Here is a 26,970-nt window from a genome sequence, read left to right as displayed (position 1 = left end):
GAAAGCAATTCAGAGTTCTTTGTAATTTGAATTCAGTGGGTCATTCCTCTTGAAGTCAAATGATGACATTTAATTTCCACCTGCATGTTCGAATTGTGGGCATGGAGTATTCCAAAAACGGGAAAGAAATCCGTTTAATCTCTTCTCTTCCCTCCTTTAAATGTGCTTAAAATAATGCTCAGTTCATCAGGAAGGAGTCATTGTTGTGGTGAGTAAACAGAAATAAGGATAGATTTATGTATAGAATGGCTACTAAAATTTTATCTGTGACACCAAATGAAGAGAAAGGATACCTTCGACATGGAATATGCATGCCATGTAAAAAGTAAAAGTAACAAATAAGAGGCATTTCTTGATACCATCCTGGTCTTACCCAGAATATAAAATAAAATTAGTCTTCAGACACTTGAAAGAAATGCATTTGCTTTTCTAAATGCATTCAAAATATTTTTGACATGCTTTTAAATCTGAATGTGTGTTAATAGAAATGTCATGCTTCTTTCAGTTTAACAATATCAAGACACTTTTCTTGTACTTAGGCAACACTGTCTTAAGAAGGAACCGTTGAAAATATGATAAACAAGAGTATCAAACAGAATTACCTAGCAAATAAAGTTTATTATTTATCTTTCAGAGGTTTTCAGTGTGACAGACTGCTTTATTTCTGTGCTTTGTTTCACTTTTCTGCCTTTCAAGTGGTGAAGAGAAAAAATAAAATAAATAAATATAATGCAACTGCCAAAGACTTTTTTAAAAAAGAAAACTGCTGCAGCATTCTCATCTTTAAACAGACAGCATATACCACAGTTGGAAAATTTGTAAAGAAACATGAGATGACATGTAAAGAAATTTGACAAATATCTTCCATCTCAAAGCACTCTGAAACCTGATTTCCACAAACATAGCTTTGATACCTTTGCAGCTGTAGTCTTCCCTGATAATTGTATTTGACAGAAATTCCTTTAGAAGTCAAAATGAACCTATTACTAAGCACATTTTCTACAAGGGGGACAAAAAAGCAGCTTTTACTAAACTATTCATTTTTCCTGCATATTTTCACTGAAGTGCCTCTCTCTCTCTACATTTGCACAAGTATTCATAGCCTGCTCTTTGTTGTGCCATTTGGTCCCTGCCTGCTGCAGAAGGGAGGATTCTGCATTTCCACTGCTGGAGTCACTCCAGGTTTCTACTCAGAGAACAAACACCACACACACCCACCTCAAGTTTCAAATGCTACCTTTAGCATTATCCACACAAACTGTAGCTCACATCCCTGGGGAATACTTACAGATAACTGTCAGTGCAAGTGGCACACTGAGCTTATTCTTGTTTAGGCTCCTTCTTCTCTGCCTTAAAAACCTGGAGGTTTTACATTCATTATCGTCTGGAAGAAGTTGCAGACACCGATCATTAAATATTCATTCTAGAAAAGCTTCAAAGAGGAGGAAAACTTCTCTGGCTTTTCTTTTCCCTAGCTGTACTGGCTCTCCTGATGGAATTTGAGAGAGGTTAGTTTATTCTGCTTCTGGATACTCTACCTATCATTTCTTTGATTCTCTGCAACAAATTTACAGTCATAAAATGTTTGAAATTGGCCTCCAGCCAGGACCTGCCAAGGTTTCCCCAGGTGAATTTTCCTCTCCATTTAGCTGATATATGCCAAACAACACTGCACATGTACACAAACACACACCAAAAAAAAAAAAAAAAAAAACCAAACCCAAACAAAAAACCAAACCAAAAATCCAAACCAAAGCAACAACAACAAAAAAACCCACCCAACTACAAAAACCCACCCAGAAAACCCACCCAGAAAAATGTAAGCCCCAAGAGACCAGTACACTTTGTTTTTCTAAGCAAGCCACTAAAGTCAGTGTACCAAACATCAGTCCAGATATTGCAGTTGAGCTGCACTGAGATGGTCCTACAGGGTGTGTGCATCACTGGTATCTGAGTCAATGGATGAGGTTATGTTGGCCTCCTGCTCTCTGATGCTGATTCACCTATTTGGAAGCCACTAAGGCTGGCTGTGTTTGGCCATGAAGGAGAGAAGTGTTTCTGTGGTCCCTGGGACACAAAAATCAGCTGTTGCTCCACCAAAACCATAGCCTGCCACAGGTGCCATTATGAAGGGAGAACCCCTCAATTCTCATCTTCCTTTTTTGACCACAGTTTACCCATGAATTTCAGTAACAGAAATTTTTGTCACCGTAGTGTTTAAATGGCAACACTGGTTGTCAAAATGTGACCTCAAATGGGTTTTTTCCCCTTTTAAAATTAATGCTTTCCCCTACTTGTATATAATCAATCAAATGCAAACATACCACACACTTTTCCTGAGCCTTTCTTAAAAGTAGTGCTATCAAATCAGAGTTAAATTTTTGTTAGCAACCATAGAAAGTACATGCATGAACAGCAATTTAAGCATGAATTGTAAGTATGAATTGCAATCACCCAAAACCAGGAAAATTTTAAAGTGAAATAGAATGCAGTAAGATTTAATTAAGAGCAAATTAAAGCATTGCCCCCACTTTTAATACCACTCTTCACTACCACTTTCGGTAGAAAAACAACTCAACTGCCAAACTGCTGAAATAATCCAACTATTGAAACATATAGAGGCAAATTTTACTGTTTTAACTTTTCTGTGCACGTTCTTTACTTTTTTCTCCTGTTCCTCCCCTCCATTCCCTGATTTTGCTTTCCCTGCTCTCCAAAATTCACTCGTGCAATTTTTCCCAGCAGGCACTAAGTGCAATCCTGTGGCTGGAGAGCTTCCCAAGAGGAGTGGTGGGGGAAAGAGAAACTTATGTTGTGAAAACTGAAGCTGTGGATCTCCAGGAGTTTCAGCAATACCATCAGTCTTTCTCTGCACCCTGAGATGTAACCTGTCCACATTCCTGAGCTGCAGTATTTCACTTACAGTCTCCTTACAGTCCTATTAAAAAAAACCACAACTAAGTTTTCTATCACTTCTTGGGGAAAGTAACATTTTTATTGGGCTTTGGCCACTCAAAATACTTAGAGGGAATCAGTGAGTATATATACAAACCCAGTGTGGACTAACAGGGTGCTAAAAGCACATCTGACCAAAACCCCATCCCTGGAGCTTCAATACGCACATGCTTTGAAAATTTCAGTCGAGTCTTTGAGGCTCTATTCCCTGCCTGCAGGAGCTCTATTTTCTGTGTGGGGAGTGGTAAAAGTCTGATTGAACAATTCATTAGCACCACAGAAAATTTTCTGTTAACTACTGAAAGATAAACTTTGAGTGGAAAATAATTCAGACAAGTAACCTAAAGTCCATCCTGGTTTTCAGACGCATTCAAGCTTTTCTTTGATTACTAACTGGAAAGGTAAGATTATTCTTCAGCAGTGTGACTCGGTGATGTCCTACTGACAGAAGCAGAAGAGGCAATCATTCATATCCGTTCCAGCTATGATCCTGATAGGAACACTTGTTCCTCCCCAGCTTGCCATCTCCATATCTAGCATCCACATAGTAATATCTCCAGCGTGCAACATCACTGGTGAGCCATGAGAATGCTTAGAAAACACAGAAGCTGAGTCTTTTTTATTGTTATTCTCAGTTTTTCCTAAAGCTACTGTAGTGAAAAAAACCCTTAATACCACATTTCCTATATATTTTTTTTAAAGTGTGCTACATGTTAGATATCCCAAGACACAAAAATTTATTTCTTGGACCTTCATTTTGCCATATTGTAATTATGAAAATCTACAGAAGAGGTTACTCAGGCTTCTGTTCAGCCTATAATTGCATTTAAACCTTTAAAATGTCTGATAAATCAATCACCCTGAACTGCTGAAGAGCAGTAGCCACATTAAAAAGTAATTAAAACTACTTTTTTTTCCTAACTGGAACTCCCACAGAGGACATTCAAAATATTAATTCCAAGAACATTAATTTGGGATAATTTTTGTTGGGTGTCCATGGAAATACACTTTTAAAATACACCTGGTAGTATCATTGTGGTTTAGTGCATCTGTTCTTTGAAGTCCACAAACCCCATACTTTAAATTATCTTGTTCAAAACCCAAGTGGTGTGTTGCTCACAGCACTGCCTGGAGTTTGTGTGTGGTTGTACCAGAGCACACAAACTTCAAAGTCTGGGGAACACTGGGCAGCAAAAGTGTCTGCCTGGGCAGGGGGAGGGAGCACTGCCAGTGCTGACCCGAAACAGACCCCTCACACCTGCCAGGATGCAAGAGAACTGCTTTATTTCCTCTGCTCTGTAAATAAAATAGAGATATATGTTTTATTTTCTCATTCTGGGGGGATCTTTTGCAAGGCAAGCAGCTTCCATTTGATCTGACACAGATTTCTGCTTGAGTCTCTACCTTCAGGAGCCTCAAAACTTGTGTAGGGGCACGCTGGCTTCTGTATCCCTGCCTTTGCAAATGCTTCCCTTGAGCTTTGAAGACATTGCTCCAGCCAGTTTCTCTTCAAGCAGTTACACATCACCTTTAGGAGCTCACACGTGGGCTGGGATCACTGAAAATGCCCCTGAGAAATAAGTGAGGGTGGGCAGAAGGAAGAGGTCTGGGCTAACCAGACTGGGCTCTTTTCTTAGAAGATACAAGAAGAAAGAAACTATTTGTGGGAACACAGAATGAAATCAAGGTATTTCTGCTCTCAAACTCAATTAATTTGGGTTAAGTTTTACAAGTGTCTGCAAGTACTAACAATAAACATGAGTTTGTCAAATACTAACTTGTAGCAGTCCAATTTCCACCCCAAACAGGAGAAGAGGCCTTGAAGGCAGGAAAGCCCCAGCAGAGTACATACATTGATTATAATAAAGATTTTTGTTACTCTTATAAAACACAGAAAACATGGGCTAAATGAAATCACTGCAAAATGAAGGCTGAATGGTAAAACAGTACTTGGTAATTATCAAGTTTTCATTGTTGTAACTGGGGGAGACACTGGCTGAAGTATTCCTTGGTGGAAGGGAGCGGCGAGGGCAAGGTGGCTCCAGAACAACACACCTGGGGAAGAGACATTTGTAACAGTCCTCAAATACTCACAGAGCTACAGACAAAGTGGAAAATGGAAAACCTCTCTGCCTATCAAAGGAGAAGAAACCAAATTAAGTCTTGCAGCAAAAGCATTAAAGAGTTAGAATATGAAGGGAGTAGAAGGGGTTGTCCAGTGAAATTACACAAGCTTTGAAGAGAAGTTTGATGAGCACCCATCCAAAGTCCTGATTTTACTTTGGCTTCCTATGGTCCCTTCTCAGCCCTATTTCCTGAAACTGCAGCACAGACTTCTTTCCTTAACCTTAGAAAAAAGGATGACTTAACAGGTGTTTATACTTTCAAGATGTAAGTACTTAATATGAGTGATGGTAAAAGTGACAAAACCAGATCATTTCTCAGCATCTTGGCAGTCCTTCACTAAACTTTGCCTTGGCAGGATGATGTTTATACATCTTTGGGACTCCTATTTCACACACACACACAATTTTTATTACAGTCAACAGCAGATTTGTTTTCAAAGGTTTCAGTGATTTTAACATGTACAAAACACCCTGGTTAAAAATGCAGCATCTCTTTCCACAGTGATCTGTAGAAGTAAATACTCATTATTCTTTAAGCAGGTTAACTAGAGAGCACACACATGAACTTTCTGAAATTCTGCCATGTTGGTGAGAGGTTAGTATATGCCTGGTCTGTTATCAGGTTGAGACACCTGATTTATGTCTGATACAACAATTGTTTGTGATTCTCGCTCAGCTTTTTGTACCAGTGCTTAAACTCACTGGGCTGATGTCATTTAGAACATGCTAGGGAATAGCATGTCCCTCTCCATCTGCTCATTTTGACCACAAAATTAGATCACCTAAACCAGATAGTAGTAATAAAGAAATCTAGAAGGAAGCATGTTAGGAAAATAGAAATAAGGCAGAAGCAGAGAAATCCAGCAATTTTCTTTACAGCAACAAGTTAGTTCTTTCTTCAGGTACAGACACAACAGCATAATCACACTCTCCCTTTGCTCAAAAAGCTGTTTGCAATACCTCAGAAATCTGGCTGACCTGCCCTGTACTTATCCTTCTCAATCCTGCCCACAGCTGGTGACTGCACTGCCACAGAAATAATTGAAACGGGATTAGGAGCTACCTTGCTCTCTGGGAAACTCCCTCCACATCACTCTTTCAGCAGACACTGGCTCCCATGCACAAGGTCCAGGGCAACCCCCGAGTCCAGCTTCTGGCTAAGCAGAGGCCAGCGTGGCTGGTGGCAGAACCCTCATCACCAGAGCTAGGAGCTGCCGTCAAGGCACACAAAGATTATTTACTGCTGACAAGGCACCAGGACCCATCAGATGTGCTTCACGGTTGCTTTGGGCACTCCTGCAGTCTGCTGCTGCAGTTATTTGCTACATTTAGAAGGTTTGATTGTCCTCCTGCATGGCAGCAGAAGCCTGGACTGCTCATTTCAGGGCACAGAGGCAGCCCCAGCCCCACCACCAGGCTTTGCCAAGACTGGCTGCCATCCCCATGCAGCCCATCCTCTGCAGCTCGTCTCTCCTCTCTCCAGAAAGTCACAGGTGCTGCTGCTTCAGCGATTGCCAAGTACACAGGCACTCCAAAACACACTCTTAAAACAATGGTGCCACCATAAAAAGCCTGTTAATGGTACCAAATGCTCCTTCTAAGCAACATGGATAGCAACACCCCAGTGGGAGGAGGGGCCTCTCTCAAAGCCCATCTGCAGGGTCTGAAACAAAAGTGAGCAAGAGAGACAGGCTATCAGTAATGAGGAGTAATAGAAATGAAATTCCAGTGTGTGCTTTGAAACAGCAGCCACAGCAGGAACACTCCTTTGATGCTAAAGCATGTCGGCCCGAAGAATAAAATGGAAACTTGATTCAGTCTCTTCTACTCATGGAAGCATAAGAAGCCTGATTCCAAGGGAGCACTGCTGCAACATCTGCTGTGACAGCAGGGCCAGGAGAGGAGCCAGGTGCACAGGGACACTGCACAGCCTCAGAGGGTGCTGGCAGCATTGCTGCCACGCTGCCTTCACCAGCCCTGCTCACTCAGAAGGGCAGAGAGGTGGGGAGACAGCACAACTCCCTGTGCACCAAAGAGACAGAGCTGTACTAGTGCAGGAAGCCTGATGAAATCCCCTCTGCTAACTTCAGGCTTCAAATATCAACTCCACGTACCCTGTGATGGCAGAGAATACTGCTTTGACTTGGAGGAGCTCTTCTCTATACAACAAAGTATCTTAACAGCTGGCAAGCCACTTGTGTGAATCTGAAGAACACAATACTCTGGGAAATATCCCTCTAATAATGAAAACAAGTATTCAAGACCTCAGCAACCAGTACATATGGCACCAAAGAGCCAGAAAAGCCCTGGAAGATTTGGTCCTGGAAAGATGCCATCACAGCTGGGGAAATGCCTTTCACAAAAAGCTGATCAGGATTGACACAAGTGCTCCTGCCTTGCAAAGGGAAGGGATTATGGCTGTTAAATCAGCACATATCTTGGTCTCAGGTGGTCTCCCACATCTTTCAAGATGACAAGAACATGAATTTCAATATGAGAAATAAGGTAGGGGAGCCATTTCTTGTCCTCCTGTTCAAGAACCCTTCTAACCCCTTTATCTTTGCTTTTCCCACTTTCATTAAACTCTCCTTTCTGAATCACTTTCCTTTCAGTCCTGCCTATCATTAAGCTCAGTTTGTGAGACATAAAGATAAATAAAAGGCTTTAGTTTCAAAGTAATGTTTTTCCATGCATTCCGAAACTAAAGTGAAATTCTGTGTCCCTCCACACTGTTTTGTGTATTGCTGAGGGCCCTCCTTGTTACTTGTGGTTGCTGCTTCTTTGGGACTGCTGGGGCTGGGAATGATTGCCTTTCCCATGGTGGTTATTGCAAAACGACAAAAAACATCCTCAGCTGCCTTTCCCCATTCTCCATCTGAATACAGATGAGGTCTTTGTCAAAAATCACCATGCTTGCATTACAAATCTTCAAGTCTCACTCATATTCAGCTGAGAGCTGCTCAATTTCCCCCCATGTTCAGGGAAGTATTTTAGGAAAATGTTTATTTAGGTTTTTCTATAATAACCCCCATTGAGAATCCAGGGCAAAACCTGGATTATTTGACTAATTAGATATAAATTCCTTCAAGATTACTGATAAAACTGCTAGTACCTGTGTCTTTGATCAAGTTCTGAATTCTTTGCTAGCATTGTGAAGTTAAAAATATGACTTTTTTTGGGAAAAAGGAAAAAAAAAAATCTGAAAACTAGAGCAAGAGGGCTGCTTTCCTAACCAGGCATAATTTATCTTCAGTTTGACAGAAAGCAACCCCCTACCCAAGGTCTCTGGCTGGCTGGGTTCATCACCTCTACAGGTAACTTCCTATATAGTTTATGGTTATTTTTGTTGCTTTTCAGACTCATTTTTAGGCTCCTGAAGCCTTCTCCAGGCTTCACTGCTGCTTGTATCTTAAATGGCCTATTCTAGAGTACTTACAGAAAAATCCTTTTTTTTTCCCCTCTTTACCTGCCCCAAATACCCCAGGGGTACACTACACATGAATCATGTTTCTTATTATCTTCTTATTCCAGACAGAGAAGCCTACACATTAACTTCCAAACTGACTCTCATTTTAGTAATCTTGCCCAATATTGCTTTTCTCTCAGAGCACATATCAACCACCTGTCCACTCCACCAGGCATTGCTTTGGGATTTTGCATTGTTTAGATGCAATTTTTTTTTTCCTTCAGAAGACTCCAACCTTTTCTTTTAGATTTTATTTTAAAAACTGTGTTTAAATTGTTCCTTAGGTTTTGTAATCATGGATAAACAAATCATCAACGATCAGGCTTCTGCACTCTCTGCTTTTATCAACTAGTTTTATGCAAATACTTATGTGCTTGTAATACGAAATAGTAATTTTTTTGAATTACACAGAAAGTTTAATCTAAGGAAAAAACCACATACTCTCCAGCAAAATACAGCAAAAGCACCAGGGCAGATCATGCAGAGATAGTGTCAGGGACCTCTGACACCTTTCTAATGAGCAGCTCCAGCATTAGTAGAAAGACCACATCCAGCTCTTGCTAATCAGTTGCTAAAGTAATGATGGTTTCAATCACCCTGATGAAGTTGATGACAATGATTAAGCTGGCTACTTAAAATGTCTTCTTGATTAAAGTGATATTTAATCCATAAATCATGAAATCCACTCCTGCTTGGCTTCATGATGCATCTTTCATGAAACTCAGGTGACAAGTTCTCCTCTCTGGTGACAAACCCCTTTGAGTTCTCCCCATTTAATTTCACATGAATGGATTGAAGGAGGCTTTGCTCACCTAAGATATCAGGTGTTAGACAATCAGCAAGTATTCAGCTAACACCTCTTCTTGCAGGCAGCAGCAGCCCAACATTTTACACTTCTAAACACAAGAAAGAGAAATTCAGCCTTTGGCATTGTGAATTTTGGACTCCTGGCAGTCTCAGACATCAAACATACAGTAAATCAAAATCTGATTTTTCCATCATCTTCAACTAGATAAAATAAATTATTTCTAGCATACAAAAGAAATCTAAGAGATGCTAACAGGGAACACTTGCTTCCTCTTCTCAAACATGCATGTTATTACCTCAGTGATAACCTAAGGGAGAAAAGGAATACTCTTATCTTAGGGTATCCACAGCTATTGCTCTGATAGCACTGACTGAAATTCTCTCTGTGCACTGTTATTCCTTCACAATATTTGTAAGACATTAGTAGAAGCAGTGCATTTCATCAGAAGAGCACTAAATGGAAAGGTTTCAAGTAAAACTTGGGTTGTAATTACTTCAGGTCACCATGGCCATATAAAAATAGTACCTTATTGAGGAAAGGAGTTAATAGCCCAGTACAGTAATATAATTAGTGATAGCTTTCTAAGAAAGGTTAATCCATTTAATTCATGGAGAGAAAAAGCTCTATGCCAGAGAATTTAAACTACATTGGCTTAATTAACTAGACAGGAATAAAAAGTTCATTTGATGTGAAATCAGAAGTTATGTATCTATACCTTGCCAGTCTACATTTACAGTAAAAATTATCACCAATGAATTTATAAATGCTCTTCAATTCAAACTAAGAAATCCTGCAGAGAAAGGCATACCCTACAGAGTCTGGGCCAAGAAGCTGTTACAGGCAATGGTAAAATGCAGACTGTTAAGCAATCAAAAAGCACCAGATTTCCTGAAGACTTGGCCAAACCCACAACTATCTTTCTATTTTAAAGAGAGAAACTCCTGAATAGCTGTCACAGCTGTTATTCCTGGTATAAATCACAACCTAGAATAGCAGCTCTATCTTTAGAAAAACAGCAGCAACCTGTCAAGCATGATATGGAAAAAGAACTGGAGCACGAGACAGCATAGGAGAACCCCCGAGAAGGACAACTGGCAACTTCATGTGGGACACCAAAGAGAAAGCAGGGAACATACTGCAGCTGGAGGGATCTCTATTATCTGCTGGGGAGAAGCCATATTTTCTCCACTCCCAGCAGCCCAGGTCCACTGCACTGGAACATGCTCTGAAATAGGAGAAGTAATGGGAAGAGACTGTTACAAGTGAGAGATGCAGAGTGCAGCACAGCAGGCACGTGTATGCCTGCAGTAACCAGTCTGAGGGGAGAATCAGCACCATCCCAGGCTACAGGAAATAGTTTTAAAAGTTTGCTTTCCCTAAGTTAGTTCCTAAAATTCAATCCCTGTTGTCTTCTCTGACCTGACTTCAGGAGAAAAAGCAAGTAAAATAACTAACCAGATCTCTCAAAGTGAACAGCTTTTTTTTTTCTCTCCTCTGTCTTCTTTGATTCCTTAAAAATAAATCAGCACTGCTGGAAAACATCATCTTTCCATTGGATTAGTCAATCTATTTAATCCATCACTCCTAGCCCAAGCCACCTGGAAGTCTGAAGACTTTGGAGATACAGCTGTGGGTCAAGAACACCCAGGCACCACTAATCACAGCCCACCTGCAAATAATCCCTCTTGGATTTTGCTCTCAGGTGATTATGCTGAATAGAAATTTATATTTGGAGCCACCTTTTTTTCTGGTAGATAATTATCAAGAAGTCTTATTCTCAGAGTAGATTCTCCCACCTAGTTCTGCAACCAGCTTGCCTTTACTGACCTGGAAGTATCCATCTGGCTTATCTGAATATGGAGCACATTCACAGATTTTGTCCTCCAAGTCCTTGGCACACAGATATCCCAAAATACATCTTCATCTTAAGGGAGACCCACCCTTTCCCCAAGCCTTGCCTTCCTTCAATTCCTCTGCTGCCCACTGCCAGAGCCTCCCAAAATGCCAGCCTCTTCTTGGCATCTTTAAATCTCAGTCAATCTTATTGTAACAATGCTTATAAATAACAAATTAAAAATACAATGACAAACTTGCCAGAAGAGGGTAAAACCAGGGGTTCAGTGGTTGTTCTTTTGCTGCCTGCCCACCTCTAATTTCATCTCTCACTGTACTGAAGGAGAAAAAGCGAAGAGAAACAAGCTTTTGACTTAAGGTTAAAAAACATCCATAACCTATAGACATAACTGCGCTATTTTAAGTACTAATAAATTGGTAGCAAACACTTTTTGGGAGGGGGAGCAGTGCTACACCTGAAACAAATTAATTTCACCATCATCTTTGCTTCAAGCTGTACTGGAACAGAGGCATTTTGCAAGTAAGCAAGCACTTCACTGTGACCTGCTTGTGCAAGTCCTGGCAGAAAAATACTTACAGTAAGGCTTATTCTTATTTCACATAGTACCTACAAGCATTTTGTTAGTAGGTGACTGCAGAGCCTCCCATTAGCAGTAAACATAACTCTTACTGTAGCTTGAGAGCTACCTGTAGGCATCTTTAACAGCTTGCTTTGGATCTGTGAAGGGTGTGAATTAAAAATATTTAAGTGATTTGAGGAAAGTTCTTGCTGTGCAGAAGACTGCCTAAGCAAAGTGGTTGCAGGTATTAGGATACAGATCATCACAAGGCATTCCTGATGCTGTATGATACCTGCTGCAGCCTTGCTTCAGAAAGCACTCATAATTAATGAGTCTTTGGCAAAGGACATACCATAAGAACATGAAATTTTAAGTAAGTATCAAACATGACTCTTAACAGGAATTTTATGAGCTTCTCTCCTCATTCCTATTTGTTATATCTGAAGTTGCACCCTTGAAAACTCACAGTGCTCCTCTGCACACAGGATGTTTTATGGGATGGTTGGATAGCATGTAGTGCCTATCATGGCATAAACCATGCTCTAAATAAGCTTCAGATTTTTGCATTCTGGAAAGGAGCAAACAAAAGTCTTACCCATGTGTTTGGGGGAAATCTAAGGAGATTTTCTCTTACCAAGCATATACATTTTCAAAACAATCAACCATAGCTCTAAATGGAGTAAATACCTTAATCCCTGCTCAGACTAATAAACTAAGTTACTATGCCATAGAAAAAATAAAATACCTACTACAGGAAATATTCAGCACAAAGCAAAGGGAGAAAAACAAACAAACCAACCCAAATGCCTCCCAAAAAAAGCCTCCTACTAAAACCATACCTCCAGAGCTGCCTCCTCCCAGCAAGACAGGAACCTTCTGGTGCAGGCACACCAGGAGAAGAAACCTGAGAGGTGGGGAGACAAAGCGTGTCCTCAGTGGTTACACTGCGACTGCAAACCACGCAAACAGCTCCACCCAACCAACACAGGTGTGGGCTGCCCGTGGGTGAGAGCCTTATCTGGGGCAGCATTATACAACCACCCAAATCTGCCCCAAGGAAAAGGGAAAACCTTCTTCTTAGCCCAGGGGACTTCAGCATCAAACTCATCCAAGTGCCTGTGCCCCAAGAGTATGAGGTGCCTGAAAGAGCAGCTTTGAAAGTAAAACTCTTTTTTTGCTATTTTGTAACATCAGCATGCTCAAAAGCACTTGGACCAACACTGCTCAAGCAAGGCAGATTGCAAGCAAAAGTCAGGCATAAGCAGAAGCCAAGTGCCAGATCCAGAGAGCTATTCTGGACCACAGAGAGAAATAAAAGTCAACAGAAGAAGCCCAAGTGTAGCAGGAACATGGGGATCTGCAGGACAGCATGCAGGAGTGATGGGGGAGCTGGACTGAGCTGGAGTGGAGCTGGGGAGCACCCACAGCCCTGCACCCTCTTTCCCTTGGCTGGGTTCAGGGTGCTCAGCACACCGTGGGCAGAGCTGATGGTGTCAGGGTCCTGCAGAGACTCGGGACATTGCTGAGGGCTCCCTGGCATTACCAGAGAGGCATTTAGGAAGCACTCGAGCAGAAAGCCTGCTTGGAGTTTGGATGATGAATAAGCTCCCCATGGAGTGGTTTAGCACAAACTTCTGGGGCTGTGCTTGAAAACATGACCCTGAGCACAAGGGGAAGGGAAGAGCATCCCTGCAAATTAGCATGTGAGGCTGTGAGGAGGGGTGGGCACCGCATCCGCTGTGGCAACCCCTGGCTAGTCGTGGGTGTGTGACACTGAAATTCTGCCCCATCCCCATGGCTGCTGCTGTGACACCTTCACTGTGTTCAGGTAAGAAGCTATTTTGCAAAGAACTTGTGCTTTTTTTTTGGTGGTGCTTCAGAATGAAAGATGTTGCCATCTCTGCCTCTCTTCTCAGTTGATCCTCCTGGCGAATGTGTTATTTTGGATAGTTCAGCCTTTCTACCTGGTTCATTTAGCCCAAAGCTGAGAGGGCTGCAGGCAAGACTGGAAGAACTGACTTCAGCAGCAGAAGGCTTGGACTTCCCAGGCAGGTGCCTCTCTGTGTGTTGAGACGCCAGAGATCCCTGTGCCTTGTTGTCTCCAACTCCAAGCCCTGCTGATCCTCCTACCAGCAAGGCTGAATGAAGTGAGCTGGTGTCTTCAGAAGGATTGGTCTCAACCCTCTCTGTGGCTTTGAGGACAAATAAAACCTCTGCTTTGAGTGAGAGATGGCTGGAGACAGCAGGAACACACCACTTGAGCAGGGGAAAAGGACTGAATTCAGGAATGCCATAAAACTAATTCGTGGCACTAAATAGAAAAATTACACTGTTCAGCTTCACTTACACAAAAGGTAAACCAGCCTGGGTGTGGGGAGTATAAAAACGAGTCAAAATACAGATTGATTCTGAAATAAGTTCTTTTTTTATCCTTTAGAACCATGGACAGGAATGTACAGCTCCACAAAAATGGAGGCCAAACATATTGAACCAAAACATTTCCTGGGATTCTGCGTGACAGTTTTTCTAAGGATATTTCCTTTCAACCACACTCAGTCTAAAAGCAGCTCCATTTGCAGTTAAAGTAATCGTGGTACACTTTGCACACTCCTTGAAACACAATCTTTGTCATAGGCACTATGATTATTTTTCTTCTCTTTTTATTTGTTTTTACTGGTGAAAAAATAAACACAGGTGAAAATGAACACCTTTTTTCCCCCCTACTTCAATGTGTTTAGACTATGTGATTAAGTGGATATTTTCTCCAGCTATTTTGATGAATAAACTTTAAGTTGGAGCATTCATTTCTGTGATCTAAAAGAAAATTTGTGTATGTAGCTTTACATATATATATATATACTCAGAAGCCCGAAATCCAACTCAAGTATTTATCCATGATTTTATTGACAAAAAAATCCATTTTGTTGAAATCAAATAGTTGTCTTATTTCAGTGAATGGTTCAAGACTTTCGGCTGCAAAAAAGGTTTCACAAGACTTACCCTATGCATTGAGAACACTGACTTCATGTTCACATTAGGTGCTGTTTCAGGCATATCTACAGATCAGTTTTAATGTAAACATAATTTTATGTGATATAGAAAAGATCTAGTGACCAATAAAGGAAAGCATGAAATCAGGTATAACTCTGCAATAGGAGTTCATTTATTTAAATGAAGCCTGATTGATTCTACTTGTTAAGTGCTGAGCAAAAAATCTGAAATACTGGATTTGTGGCCATTAGGATTAGTACTGGGAACCAATCATTCCACTTTATTTCTGGACATCTTAATGTCCTGGTTGACTAAATAGGGAGGACTGAAAAACTATTTAACCAGTAAATCAGGCACACGATTTGCAAAGGCAACTCTTCCCTTGCAGTTATTCCAACTATCCCAGCTGGATATTCACAGTGAACAAACCACGTTTCCATCACCTCTGTTCCGTTTTTAAGTGCTTTTAATACAGGGATTTGCTCCAGGCCTCAGCAGCAGCCAGTGAGCAAGGAGCACATGGCTCTGCCTGGTCTTCTCTCAGCTAATTAATGAAGACAGGCAATGTGCTGGTGCCCAGATCCTACCCACAAAGATGGAAAGTTGCCCATGGGCTACAATACCTTCCTAGAGCACAGCCGTTCCCACAGTGATGAGTTCTCTTTGCTCTCTGAAGCCATCTAGAGACAGCTTTGAATTAATAGAAATGCAAAGCTACTCCACTACTTACCAGAGAAATTGAAATGAAAATCACAACTTTGTTGCCAATCTGTAGGAGGCTAGACAGGAGCCTTATTTTAAAGGTACTGTGATTTCCAGTGTGTTTTTCAAGTTGCCCAAAACCTTGGGAGAATTTTTCACTTTTAGCATTGGAGGCCTCCCCTACTGTAAACCCTTTTCCCTGCCTGAAGAAGGGTCTGAGCTTGTGGGATGCTTCCTCACCACCCAGACCACTGCCTGCAAGGCTTCAGGAAGGGCTGGTTTGCCTTGTTTGCCAGAAGGTGATGTGGGACTTGGTGAACACCCACATCTCTGGCAAGGGGGTGTCACAGAAACATCCATCAAGCAAATGAAACCAAGATGGAAGTTAAAGAGAGTGGCAAATGCTGTCCTGGTCACTCTGGTAGTCCATCTAAGATATTACAAACCACAGACAAACAGTTTATATACACTACAGTCCACAAATAAGTGTGACCAAACTACACAGTCATTTTAGCATCACCTGTCTGTGTAAATACTAATGGAATCGGCTGAAAAGGTTTTTGGTAATTAGCCCTTATGCCCCTGTCCCTTCTACAGAGAATACAGAGTATATCTCTTGCCTTAGCTTTGCTTAATGTTTTAGGTGTTTTTGGGAAGATGGGCTGTTGGAAGAAAGAAGGTTTCTTGGGAAGAAAGGTTAGATAAGAAAGCACATGGACAAAACCTCTTCAGAATAACCCTGCTCCCCCAAGGCAGGTCAGAATTTTAGGGTTGGTCTCTTAAACAGCTTTGGAAAAAATCATACCATTGTAAACTGAGGTAAAAATGCAGACAAGCTGAATTTGTCTCCATGCTTCTCTATATAACATCCAGAGAAGCAGCATGGAAATTACATATAGGAGATAACTTTGTTAAATCAAATTGATAATGTGAACAATCAGCTTGATCATGCTAAGATCTGAATGCATACAATTGCTGCAGAACAAGCATGGAGAGCTTTGCTTGTACTCTTTCTTCCCTGTGAGGGTGGGGAGGTACTGGAACAGGCTGCCCAGGAGGCTGAGGCTGCCCCATCCCTGGAAGTTTTCAAGTCCAGGTTGGATGGGGTTGGAGTAACCTGATCTGTTGTAAAATGACCCTGCCCATGGTAGTGGGGGTGGAATTAGATATCTTTAAGGTCTCTTCCAAACCAAGCTATTCTATGATACATACATGATTTTGGACTGCAAGAGCCAGCTCTGATCTTTAGAGTTGGAGGACTGGACACCACTGTCAGCACTGGAGCTGAGTGACCACGACTCTGGTAGACAGATCCGTGATGACAACTTTAAGACTTTGGAAGCAACTTCACCTCTGCAATAATCAAGGAGAATATACAATGAAGTTAAAAAAAAAAAAAAAAAAAAGAGGCTATTTGGAATCAAACCGCTTTAATGATGTTCTGAAGTTACCCTGATGGGCAGAGACATTTCTGCTTAAATTGCCCCGGCTCAGGTGGTGGGAACTAATGAATTAGGTCAAACCATGGGCCACAGCCTCAGAAACTGTAAATTAGCACTGCTGCTGGCACTCCATATAACCTGGCAATACCTGGGAGAATCCATCCCATCAATTTTTAGCTCATATTATTTAATTTTGATTTAATGAGAGGAGCCTTCACAGAAGTCAGTGCTGACACCTGCCTTTTGGCAGAGTCACTGGTGGAGGAGCTCAGACACCCTGTGGGTCACCTCTGGAAAGGAGCAGAGGTTAGCACTGCACAGGCAGAGACCTGGGGTTTATTTCAGGCAGCTCAACTGCTGAGGCACCATAAATATCCTCCTTTGGGAGCCTTCACATTAACCGTGCTTGCCGTGAAACAGCTGCCACTTGTGCAACACTAGAGTCTGACCTGAAGTTTTATGTAGTCCAAGTATCTTATTTACCTTTCTAACCCAAAGTTATCATGGATGTATACAACTTTTTAAGGACAGTTTGAAAGAACTAACTTGAACATATATGGTTAGCATAGTTCAGGTTGGAACATCATCTAGTTCAACACCCCTGCAACAAGCAGGGACATCTTCAACTAGATCAGGAGAGAAACATAAAACACAGGTCTTACCCATCTCCTTTTATCATGATTTAAATCTAAATATTTGTAATTTAGATTTGCAACACCTAATTTTTACAAAAATACTTAAAGTAATACATGTATTTCAATGGTTTAAAAAAATCGCAGAAGAAATTTTTCTTTTTTCTTCGGAAGACTCTGCTTCCTAAATTAAACACTTCAAAGGACTGCAGAATTTGGAAATCCCTAACTTAAAAAACAAACTAGTGCTGATGACCACAATTTCACTGAAATGAGAGAGATCTGAGAAAGAAACAAAAGGCAAGTTTCTCAGATGATGTGACCTGGCCCGACACAGAATCCATCCCTCCTCATGGAAAAAGCTGTGCCACAGTCAGGAGAAGCTCCCTACCCTATTCTCCAGTCATTCCCTGTGTGTCTTGCTGGGGTGGTGAGGGTGGTGATGCTTCTACCACCTGCTGTTTGCCCCATCAAGAGCAGTGAAAGTCTCAGCTGTTTCTAGAACACTGAAGTTCAGCAGATGGCTCTAATCTTAATAGCAATCAGTTGATTTTTGAAAAAAAAGAGTCACGAAGCATTCAAGTCTCTCTTCTTGTCTTTTTGGATATTAATTTATCCTTTCCTGGGAGAGATCAGAGATAATCTAAAGCAAGTGAGTTTAACTTGAGTCAGAAAGCCAAAGGAATCCTGAAATGTGTTTCTGTCCTGCCTATGCTGAGGTGTGCAACGTATAGGAGTAAATTTCATGTTATGAAAGAATCATCTTAATGTAAACAAGGGAAACTCCAAGCCTGGATTTCCAGAGAAAAGGTCTTAGACATATGACTTATAAACCAGCCTCACTGAGTCTTCATGTCCCTGGTGCATCTGGATAACCTTCAACTACTACTGTTTATTTCAGAGAAGGCAAGGGACTAGTTTTTAGTTTAGAGTATGAATTACTAGTAGTGTTCTTTTATATTCCTCTACTATTGTAATTTTTTTTGTTTCCAAATATTTACACAACAGGGAGCTCTTGTTCCATATTCCTTCAAAGCAAGACGTACATTTAAAAATAGTATTTGTCATGTAACTCTTAATTTTATGACCTTTGGCATTATTTATGTTACATAATTTAATGTGATGCATATTAGAGACCTTAACTTTTGGAGACATTTTAGTAGTAAGAAGCAGAAAGTCACATCTGATGCTAGAGTTCAGGACATTTCAGATGACTTCTGGTCTTTGGTACACTAAAAGAGGTCTGAGGCCCTGGTCTGTAATCTCACAGTACTTCCCAGTGCTGGGCAGGAGAACTCAGAGAGTGGCTGACTCAGAGAGTGGAAATGTTGATAGTGGCACATCTGAAGGAATGGCAGGAAAGTGCCTTGCAGCACAGGCTGCATAAATCCTTCTTCAAGGGAGAGATTTCCCATCAGGTCAAACCAAAGCAGACAAATGTTAAATGCATTAAATTATTTAAGGCCTTAAATTTATTCAGTGTCCCAAATGTCAGGCTGATACTCTTGATTCTGAGGGTAAGGTAAAACTGAACATGAATAAAGGAGCTGAATTGTGTCAAATTCAGTGATTTCAGCCAGACCAGAGCAGGCGTGGGACAGCACAGAAGGGGGTCTTGCAAAGGAAGAAATAAGGACCAGGGGACATCAGTGCCCAGTCACTACAGTGGCATGGTACTGACCATGGTCCCCCTTAGGAAAAAAAAAATTAAATTGCATGTAGGTCTCCTGATGGAGTTAAGAGAATGTATTACTAAAAGCTACGGTACAAATACAGGATTTCCATACCACTGACATACATTATATCCCATGGTTTATTTACATACTTCAGTCATCAGTAATTCCTCTCCATTATCACTATAAAATATTATATATAGTTTCTTATATAAAATTTTTAAAATTGTAGGTGGTCTTGTTGTATTTTATTATTTATCTGGGAAAACTTGCACAAGAACAGCCTCGTGGGGTACTAGAAAATCACTCCTTGTTTACAGGAGTGTTGATCAAAGAGGAAAGTGCTCAATCTTTTCAAGCAAGGAAGAGTCAGTGCAGGCTGTCAGTGAGGTGTGACCACCCTGTCTCTGAAGCACTGGAAACAGTGCTTTAATAATACAGAACCAAAACATAATTAGATTTGTTCCAAGGAACAGGGGCATTACAAATTTAGGAATTCCTGCCTCTTTCCCTTTAACCAAACACTACCACTGTGTTCATTAATAAATCCAGATAATTTACCTTTTCTGGCAGTTTCAACAGGTAAACAATTATACTGGTTTTTCCTATTAAGATGAAAGCACTCTTACCCCCTGCAGCAGACACTGGATGACTGTTTCCTCCTCCACTGTGGCTTTTCTAGTTCTAGGCTACTGCAATGACTTTCCACTCAATAATACATTCTGTATTTCCTGCAAGAGACTACCAATTCCCATGGCACAATCCTCTTAATTGCTATGGAATAAAAATGACCCCAAAACCCAAAACCCAAACACAAGCCTACTTTATTAGTAATTTTACTGCTATTGTAGCTATTTCATTTCTATATCATGTTTGCACTTTGCTATTGAAAACACAGAAATCCTGCTTGATACCATGATTTGGAAGTGCCAAGTCTAAACCTAAAAACTGGGTGTCAGTTGTTTTCATGTGAGTAGACATCAAAACAAAGGAAGCACAGTCTCGCTGTAAATTCAGCAATAATGCAGTACAAAACCAAAAAAGTTTGCATCACTTTATATTTTCATCAAGACAAAAAACTATATTATTCTATGAATAGTTGTAAAATAAAATTTAGATAAAATCTTGTTCTCTGTAAGGAAATCTAACAGTGAAGCTTTTAGACCACAAACAAGGAGACTTTGTGTGTCAGACAATACAGATAATGGGTTCATTGACCTGTTAGGCTGCTGAAATAAAATAAAAATAAATCACAAAAGCTGAAAAATCTATAATAATATTTGCTTTTTCCCAATCTCCTTGAAGATGAATATTTTAAATTCATGGCAATATAATAAATCACATTATAAGCTCATTGTTTTCCCAAGGGGCAAAGAATTTACAGGGAAATTTCATTTTATTGAAAGGCAATTGATATTAATACTACTTTCAAACCCAGTTTTTATTCCAGGTCTGCTCCTTCAAGCTTCAAATTTATTTACTGCAGGTAGGACTCTTTCAGAGTTCTTCTTTGGTATTCATTTTCAGAATTTCTTAAGAGTAAGAAATGTTCAAGTAATGTCCAAAAGAAGACTACAGGAACCTGGGGAAAAACTGGGAAAAGAAATCCAGATTTTCTCCCTACTTACATGAGAAGTAGATGTGAATTAAATGAACATTTCGATTTGGGAACACATTGAGCACATGCCTGGTCATAAGCACATGCCATCAACTCCCTTGTTTTTTTCAAAATTCAAACTTGAAGCTGTGGGATTCTGGTGAGGGATCAGGCACACGGTGGCGAGTTCACTGCTGCTAGAGCCTGGCCAGGGACACTCAGGCCTGTACCAGATGGACCTGACAACCCAATCACTCGGCCCAGGAGCCTCACACTGCGCTCTGCTGAGAGTGTTCACACCCTGCTGGGATGCTCAGAGGCAAAATAAATCAGTGTAGCAGTGCTTACACCACATGGGAGACTACTAAGCTTTGTGACACCACACTGGACATCAGGTAGCACAGATCTGGGATGTGATCCCCTGTTAACATACACTGTCATTGCTGCACTGACTGCAGCAGCTGAGAGCGTGGCTGGGTACCAAAAGCATTCTGAAGAGCTCTTGTTCCACAGAACCATTTGCTGATCTAAACATGACCCTGCAAAAATTGCAACACTTCAGCTTTGGGTCTTGGGGTACTGAAGAGTTTTTCAATGGTTAACACTATGAAATGTGCCCATACTTACCTACATTTCCTATTTCAAGTGCTGGGATTGTTCTACTGTTTTTTTTGGGGGGAGGGGGGAGGTTTAGGGTTATTTTGGATTGTTTTTGAAGAAATTCTAAACAGGAATAATAATAATAATAAAAAAAAGATCAGGACATACACCTCTCATAACTCTCCTCCATGGTATTGTGCTGGAGACACAGGCTTAGTCTCTGCTCAGTTCAGAGAAAAGTTAAATTTATTTAGTCAGCTGTTCTCCCAGTTTGCTTGAATGCATCTCTCTGCGTGTAAATTTTCACACCAGACTACACCTGGAACTTCATAAGTCAGATAAAAGTTTTAATTATGTTACATGTAAACAACTGAGTTCAGAGCCTCTTCTAGGGGGATCACAGACTGTCTCCAAGGCTGGGAAAAGATGTAATTTTAGGAATGAATTGCATTTCTCAGTGACTTGCATCCCTTCCAATCCACAAGTTCAGTGGGACCAGAAGTAAAGCAAAATTTGGCCTACCATTTTGGCTGTTTCAGTACGACTTTCATATGGATCCTTTACACAATTAATTGTCAGACCTCAGAGAAAATGTTTCCCCGTTCACTGTAAAACAGGAAGGTCCACAGAGGAAAACAGTTGCATTAGAGAGCCACACAAACAACATTAAGGCTACCTAGTTGGATGTTTTCAACCCTTCTTGTTTTCCTCTGCAAACAATGACAGTTTCAATAAGATCTGAAGCGATGCTCTTAACAAATAATACACTAGTCTGTCATTGGTTAATATTAACGTCTCTCTATTCAAACATGCTGAGAACTGAATAGAACAGTTAACATATAACAGTCACACATCCTTTGCTGAGTACAAGATCGTATCTCTAACATGAACCAAAGATATCCTCACCATTTCAGATCTTCAGCTATCATTCAGTAAAACATTTCATTCTCTTAAATACATTGCTCGTCTCCTCTTTCTGGGTCTTTTGGGGGTGCTGCAAGAACACATTCTATCCCTAAAGGCATTGCTTATGATATGGTTCTTTCTTCGACTGAAATCTTGCTGTGTGTTTCCATTATGTTGCCAGAGGTGAACTTGCAGAGCTTGGGGGAGGGAAGATCTTGCATGTGAATTGAGAAGATGTAATTTTTAAATATAATTTTGGGCAGGATTCTGCACTGTATTGCAGAGAGACCATCTCAATAAAATTAATGGTGAACAATTTATTAATTGTGATCACCCTTTGCAAATGGTTGAACCAGAGCTTTAAATAGTACCCAGTTTTTATATTACAGGTGTGTTCACAGAGCTTATGGGCGGAGGCAAGCTCCCTTTGCTCATGTCCTGAGATGGGGGGATGCAAATGGTGTTGACAGAAAAGTCAAACGATTGTAGGGATGCCAAGCTGAGGCCCACCTAATTCTCCCTGCCTTTCAGAGGGTTTATCTGGTGTGGGCTTGGGGCCGTATCAGCTCGGCTCATGCACAGTGAGAATGTGCTCAGCCACCACATATTACAGGAAAACATCAGGGTGAGCCCAAACCCCACAGGGATCCCACCTCACTGCTACAACCAAAGCTCTGTGTCTTTGCAGAAGGGAGTCTGAACAACTCACGCTCCATCCTGGGGCATGAAATAGTTTGCCCTCAAATATATTTCTGTTGAAAACACACAGCAAAGATTACAGCCATAGAAAATTCTGTAAACAGGACAATTTAATCAACTTTATCTTTAAAAGAACCCCCATAACCACAAAAGCAACCCAAAATAAGACTTGCTGAATGAAGACTGTGAATAATTTTTTTTACTGCCTTAACAAAAAAAAAAAAAAAAAAAAAAAAAAAAGACATACACCTTCAGCATTTCTTATCTAAATTTACTTGACAGAGGTTAAAATATTGCTTTATTCTGACTCAACATACAACAGCACTGCGTGACTGATTGTGCTATTCTGGGAAGTCTTGAGACTTGTGAACTAGAAAGTCTGGGGCACATTAATAAATTTAACAATTATTTTGCTTCAAAGGAATATTTTAATAAATTCTGCATATACTGTAATTTTTTAAATCAATCTCCTGACACTAACCAGGGAAGGCTATTTAGCAATTATTTATTATAGTTGATTTCTTGCCCCCCCGAGAATAAGCAGATATTTTAACACTAATATAACCAGTAACATGTGTCACTGAACCCAATTCATCGCACTACTGGCACATTTTGTTACAATTTGGGGGAGGTGGAGAGGAAGAGGGACTCAAAAGAAAGCTGATGCAGAAAGTGCTTATAATGTGATTAGGATACAGCAACCAGGGAATGAGACTTCCTCTCTAAGGCCTTGATCCCCTGCAGGGAGTGACTTGGTGGAAACCATCTGCTCTTAGAAAGCTCCATTAGAGTCAGATCTCTGCATGCCTGTGGTTTGCCCATACTGAAACAGCTGCTGGGTTGAAGCTTTAAAGTTCACAAGCCTAAGCCATAATTAAATAAAGTGACTGGAGAACTGAACGCAGGAACAAATTAGGCAGCGTGGACACTTATTGGCTGGATTTTGACCATATTGGATCTCCCTGACTCTTCTCTGAACAAGCCATAATAAAAAATAAGTTAAAAAAAAATACACACACACTAAGTGCTCCTTGAGAGCTTACAAATGCCTCCAGAGTGTAAAAGTTTAGAAATGTTGAGGGGTGCTAATGAACAACGGAGTTTATGCTTCCACTGAAAAGAACCCAAACCAGAAACCAAACCCAAACCTGCTCTATTACATACTTGTGCATTTTGTCTTGTTCTTCTACTCTCCACCAAGGCAGCTCTGATAGGCAAAGCTCAGAAGATGGAGCAGCTGTGGGCTCCTGACCACTGAATCTCTACAGACCCAATCCAGCTCCTACTCTTGGCCAATCCCAAAGCTCCTAAATGATTCCATTGAGTTTCTTGGGCTGACTGACACATCAAATTAAGGTTGAGAGTTAAGCATCTGTTCAATTCAGGGATGTTGTCGTCATTCCACAGCAGGTAAAAGAACTCAGAAGTAGGTGTCTGTGTCCCTGTTTTTGTGGTGCGACCTGGAATCAAGAGCAGAGGGGGAGAGGGGACTGGATCTGCGTTGGGCCCACAGGATGTGTTCCCCAGGGTCTGAATCCTTGCCCAGCAGTTCGCTGCAGTGCTGCCCTGAAACCAGAAATGCATCTAAGAACGGTACTTGGCCTTTACTGAAAAAGAGATGCATAGCCTAAGCCTTCAGCCAGCTGAACAGGACCACGGTACAATCCTCTGTAACTGAAACTGTGTAATCCTGCCTAGAAAGCACCTGAAAGCACGCTTCATCCCTCCTGGAACTTTTCCCTTAAAAAAATATTTTGTTAAAAAACACTATGATATGAGGGCGATTGACTATTTGGTTTCTTCTAAGTAGATGCTCTTAAATTAATGCATATAAATAATTTGTATTTAACTTCCTCCCTTCCTGTTTAGCAAAGCATCGAATGCACAGATCTCTCATTTCCCCTCCCACAGCCCCCACACAGAGTCACTTGGTCAATACCGAGTCTCTTTGCGTTTCACTTTTTAAGACAAATTGTGCCTCTCGCTCTGCCTTGGCCACGGGGCTCATGGGCAGGAAGGCCGTGTTCTCGCTCGCGCCGCTCGCCGCCTCTATGCTCGCCAGCTCAAAGTCCTCCGCCCGCCGCGCGTCCGTCAGGATCCGGATCTGCTCCTGCACAGTTTCTAGCAATATTTTCACTTCGTGTTGTTCTGCTATTAGACAATTACTGACTGGGGAACTCACATTGACAAGTTCAGCAGAATAGGAGTTTTTGCACCATTTGATGCCTGTTACTTCAGAAACATTTTGCATTTGCATGCAGGCTTCGTCCAAGCCCACAGACGGGATGATGGGAACGGAGTTGGCCCTTGAAGAGGAATAGCCGACCAAGTCCTTCTGATCCATGTTATTAAAATATGGGGTTGTCTCTCTTGAAGGCAGTTGCATATTTATTGAAGTATTCTGAGGAGTTTTTAAACCACTGGATGAATACCTGGAAAGAGTGAAAAAGAGTTCTCGTTGTACATCAAGCGGTCAGATGCAACCAGCAGCAGGGACACTGTGTGAGATTTAGCAAATGGTGCTGAAGAGATTCACACCATTTTCTCCTGCAATAGAGGAGCACCTGGCCGTGGTGGGGCCCTGGGGAAAACAACAGGCTCTGGAGACTGGTTTTGATTCTCAAATCTGCTTTTCTCTCAGTCTCATTTTGCCCACCAGTATATGAGAATAATAGAAATTTCTTTTTAAAACATTTCAAAAGCTAGAATGTATTATTAATTTTCTTGGAAATTAAATTTGGAATTCTAGTCCTACATTTCTGATTGGGGAAATGGATTGATACTTTCTCCAATGTCAGAACTCTCAATGTCAAATTGTTGTTGTTGTCGTTGTTGTCAGGTTGTTTCAGGAAAACACTTTTAAAAAGTGCAGATAAAAGGAACATTAAACACTCATGGCTGTGTAGTCTTTATTTACACAGAAATGATTGTCTGTACTCCCCTTCAAACAAGCAGAGCATCTAAGTGCAGCGTCCCTCTGAAAAACATTTGTTTTTCAATAGTCTATACTCATAATGTTGGCCTGATTTGTTTTATTGTATTTCATCTGGAAATAGAGCTAATATATAGGACTTGAGCAAATGTCTGTGTACTCTTAATACTGTAATACCGTTTTAAAAAAAAATCCTTTATCCTCCACTAATACATATTTTACATGATTTTATTTATTGTGAGGCAACTTAATGAATTATCAACATTTCCATTTTGTTTCAAAGCCAAATTCTGTTTTGTTGACAAGAAATACTTAAAAAAAATAGAAATGGAAAGTATACTAAATATAAAATAAACAATGACCAAAAAAAGCAAAAAGAAAGGATGTTTCCCATCTGAAATTAGTACTTCTAGAAATATGGTGCTCTATGAGTTACTGTATTACCAGTCATGATTGCTAAGGAGCACAGACATCACCTCAGTACCAGAACATAATTTATTTATAATCATCTTATCACTATTTAATAAGGCAAGCTAATGGTGAATCTAATATGTTCTATCCATGGATGAGGAGAGCAACATTTAGATCTGGCGTGGAAGCAGGTGCTCTGACTTGAAGGGTATTATTCCAAAAGCTCCTTAAGCCTGCTGGACCTCACTAGGAATATCCCTTTACTCACATGTCTGTCCTGATTTTTGGTATGAGCAGAAAAAGAGTTAAGGAAAAGAAACTGAATCTCATGAAACTGCAGTAGTCCAGTATTGGCACAAACAGTAATTAACTGGAAAGGCTTCCTCTGGCCCCATCCTCCTGGAGAGGTGTCAGACAGGAGGGAGCAGGAGAAAACTTTAGGCTCATTTCCAGCAGAACATCACTGACCTGTAATTAACTCGTGTGTGATGGCACTGAGTTCGTCCAACTGCTGCACACATCCCCCTGCCCTCACACGTGCACACGTGGAGCTCTGCACAGCCCTGTACCAGAACTCTCCTGACATCCCCAGAAGGAGCATCTGGGAGCTCTGTGA

General features: G+C 40.9%; 1 protein-coding gene across 1 annotated transcript in view; it reads right to left on the bottom strand.

The window, feature by feature from the left end:
* Positions 1 to 598: 598 nt before the first annotated feature.
* The window catches only part of NRG3 (neuregulin 3), a 372,404-nt gene continuing 346,032 nt past the window's right edge, over positions 599 to 26,970 (bottom strand). Inside the window, exon 9 of the mRNA XM_048310800.1 lies at positions 599 to 25,443. Coding sequence (XP_048166757.1) covers positions 24,936 to 25,443 — 508 coding nt within the window. The 3' untranslated portion in view covers positions 599 to 24,935. The remainder of the gene's footprint in view (positions 25,444 to 26,970) is intronic.

This window comes from Corvus hawaiiensis, chromosome 8 (assembly GCF_020740725.1).
Source record: "Corvus hawaiiensis isolate bCorHaw1 chromosome 8, bCorHaw1.pri.cur, whole genome shotgun sequence".
Lineage (NCBI taxonomy): Eukaryota > Metazoa > Chordata > Aves > Passeriformes > Corvidae > Corvus > Corvus hawaiiensis.
The sequence above is the reverse complement of the archived record's forward strand: the minus strand, read 5'-3'. Positions and strand labels throughout refer to the sequence as shown.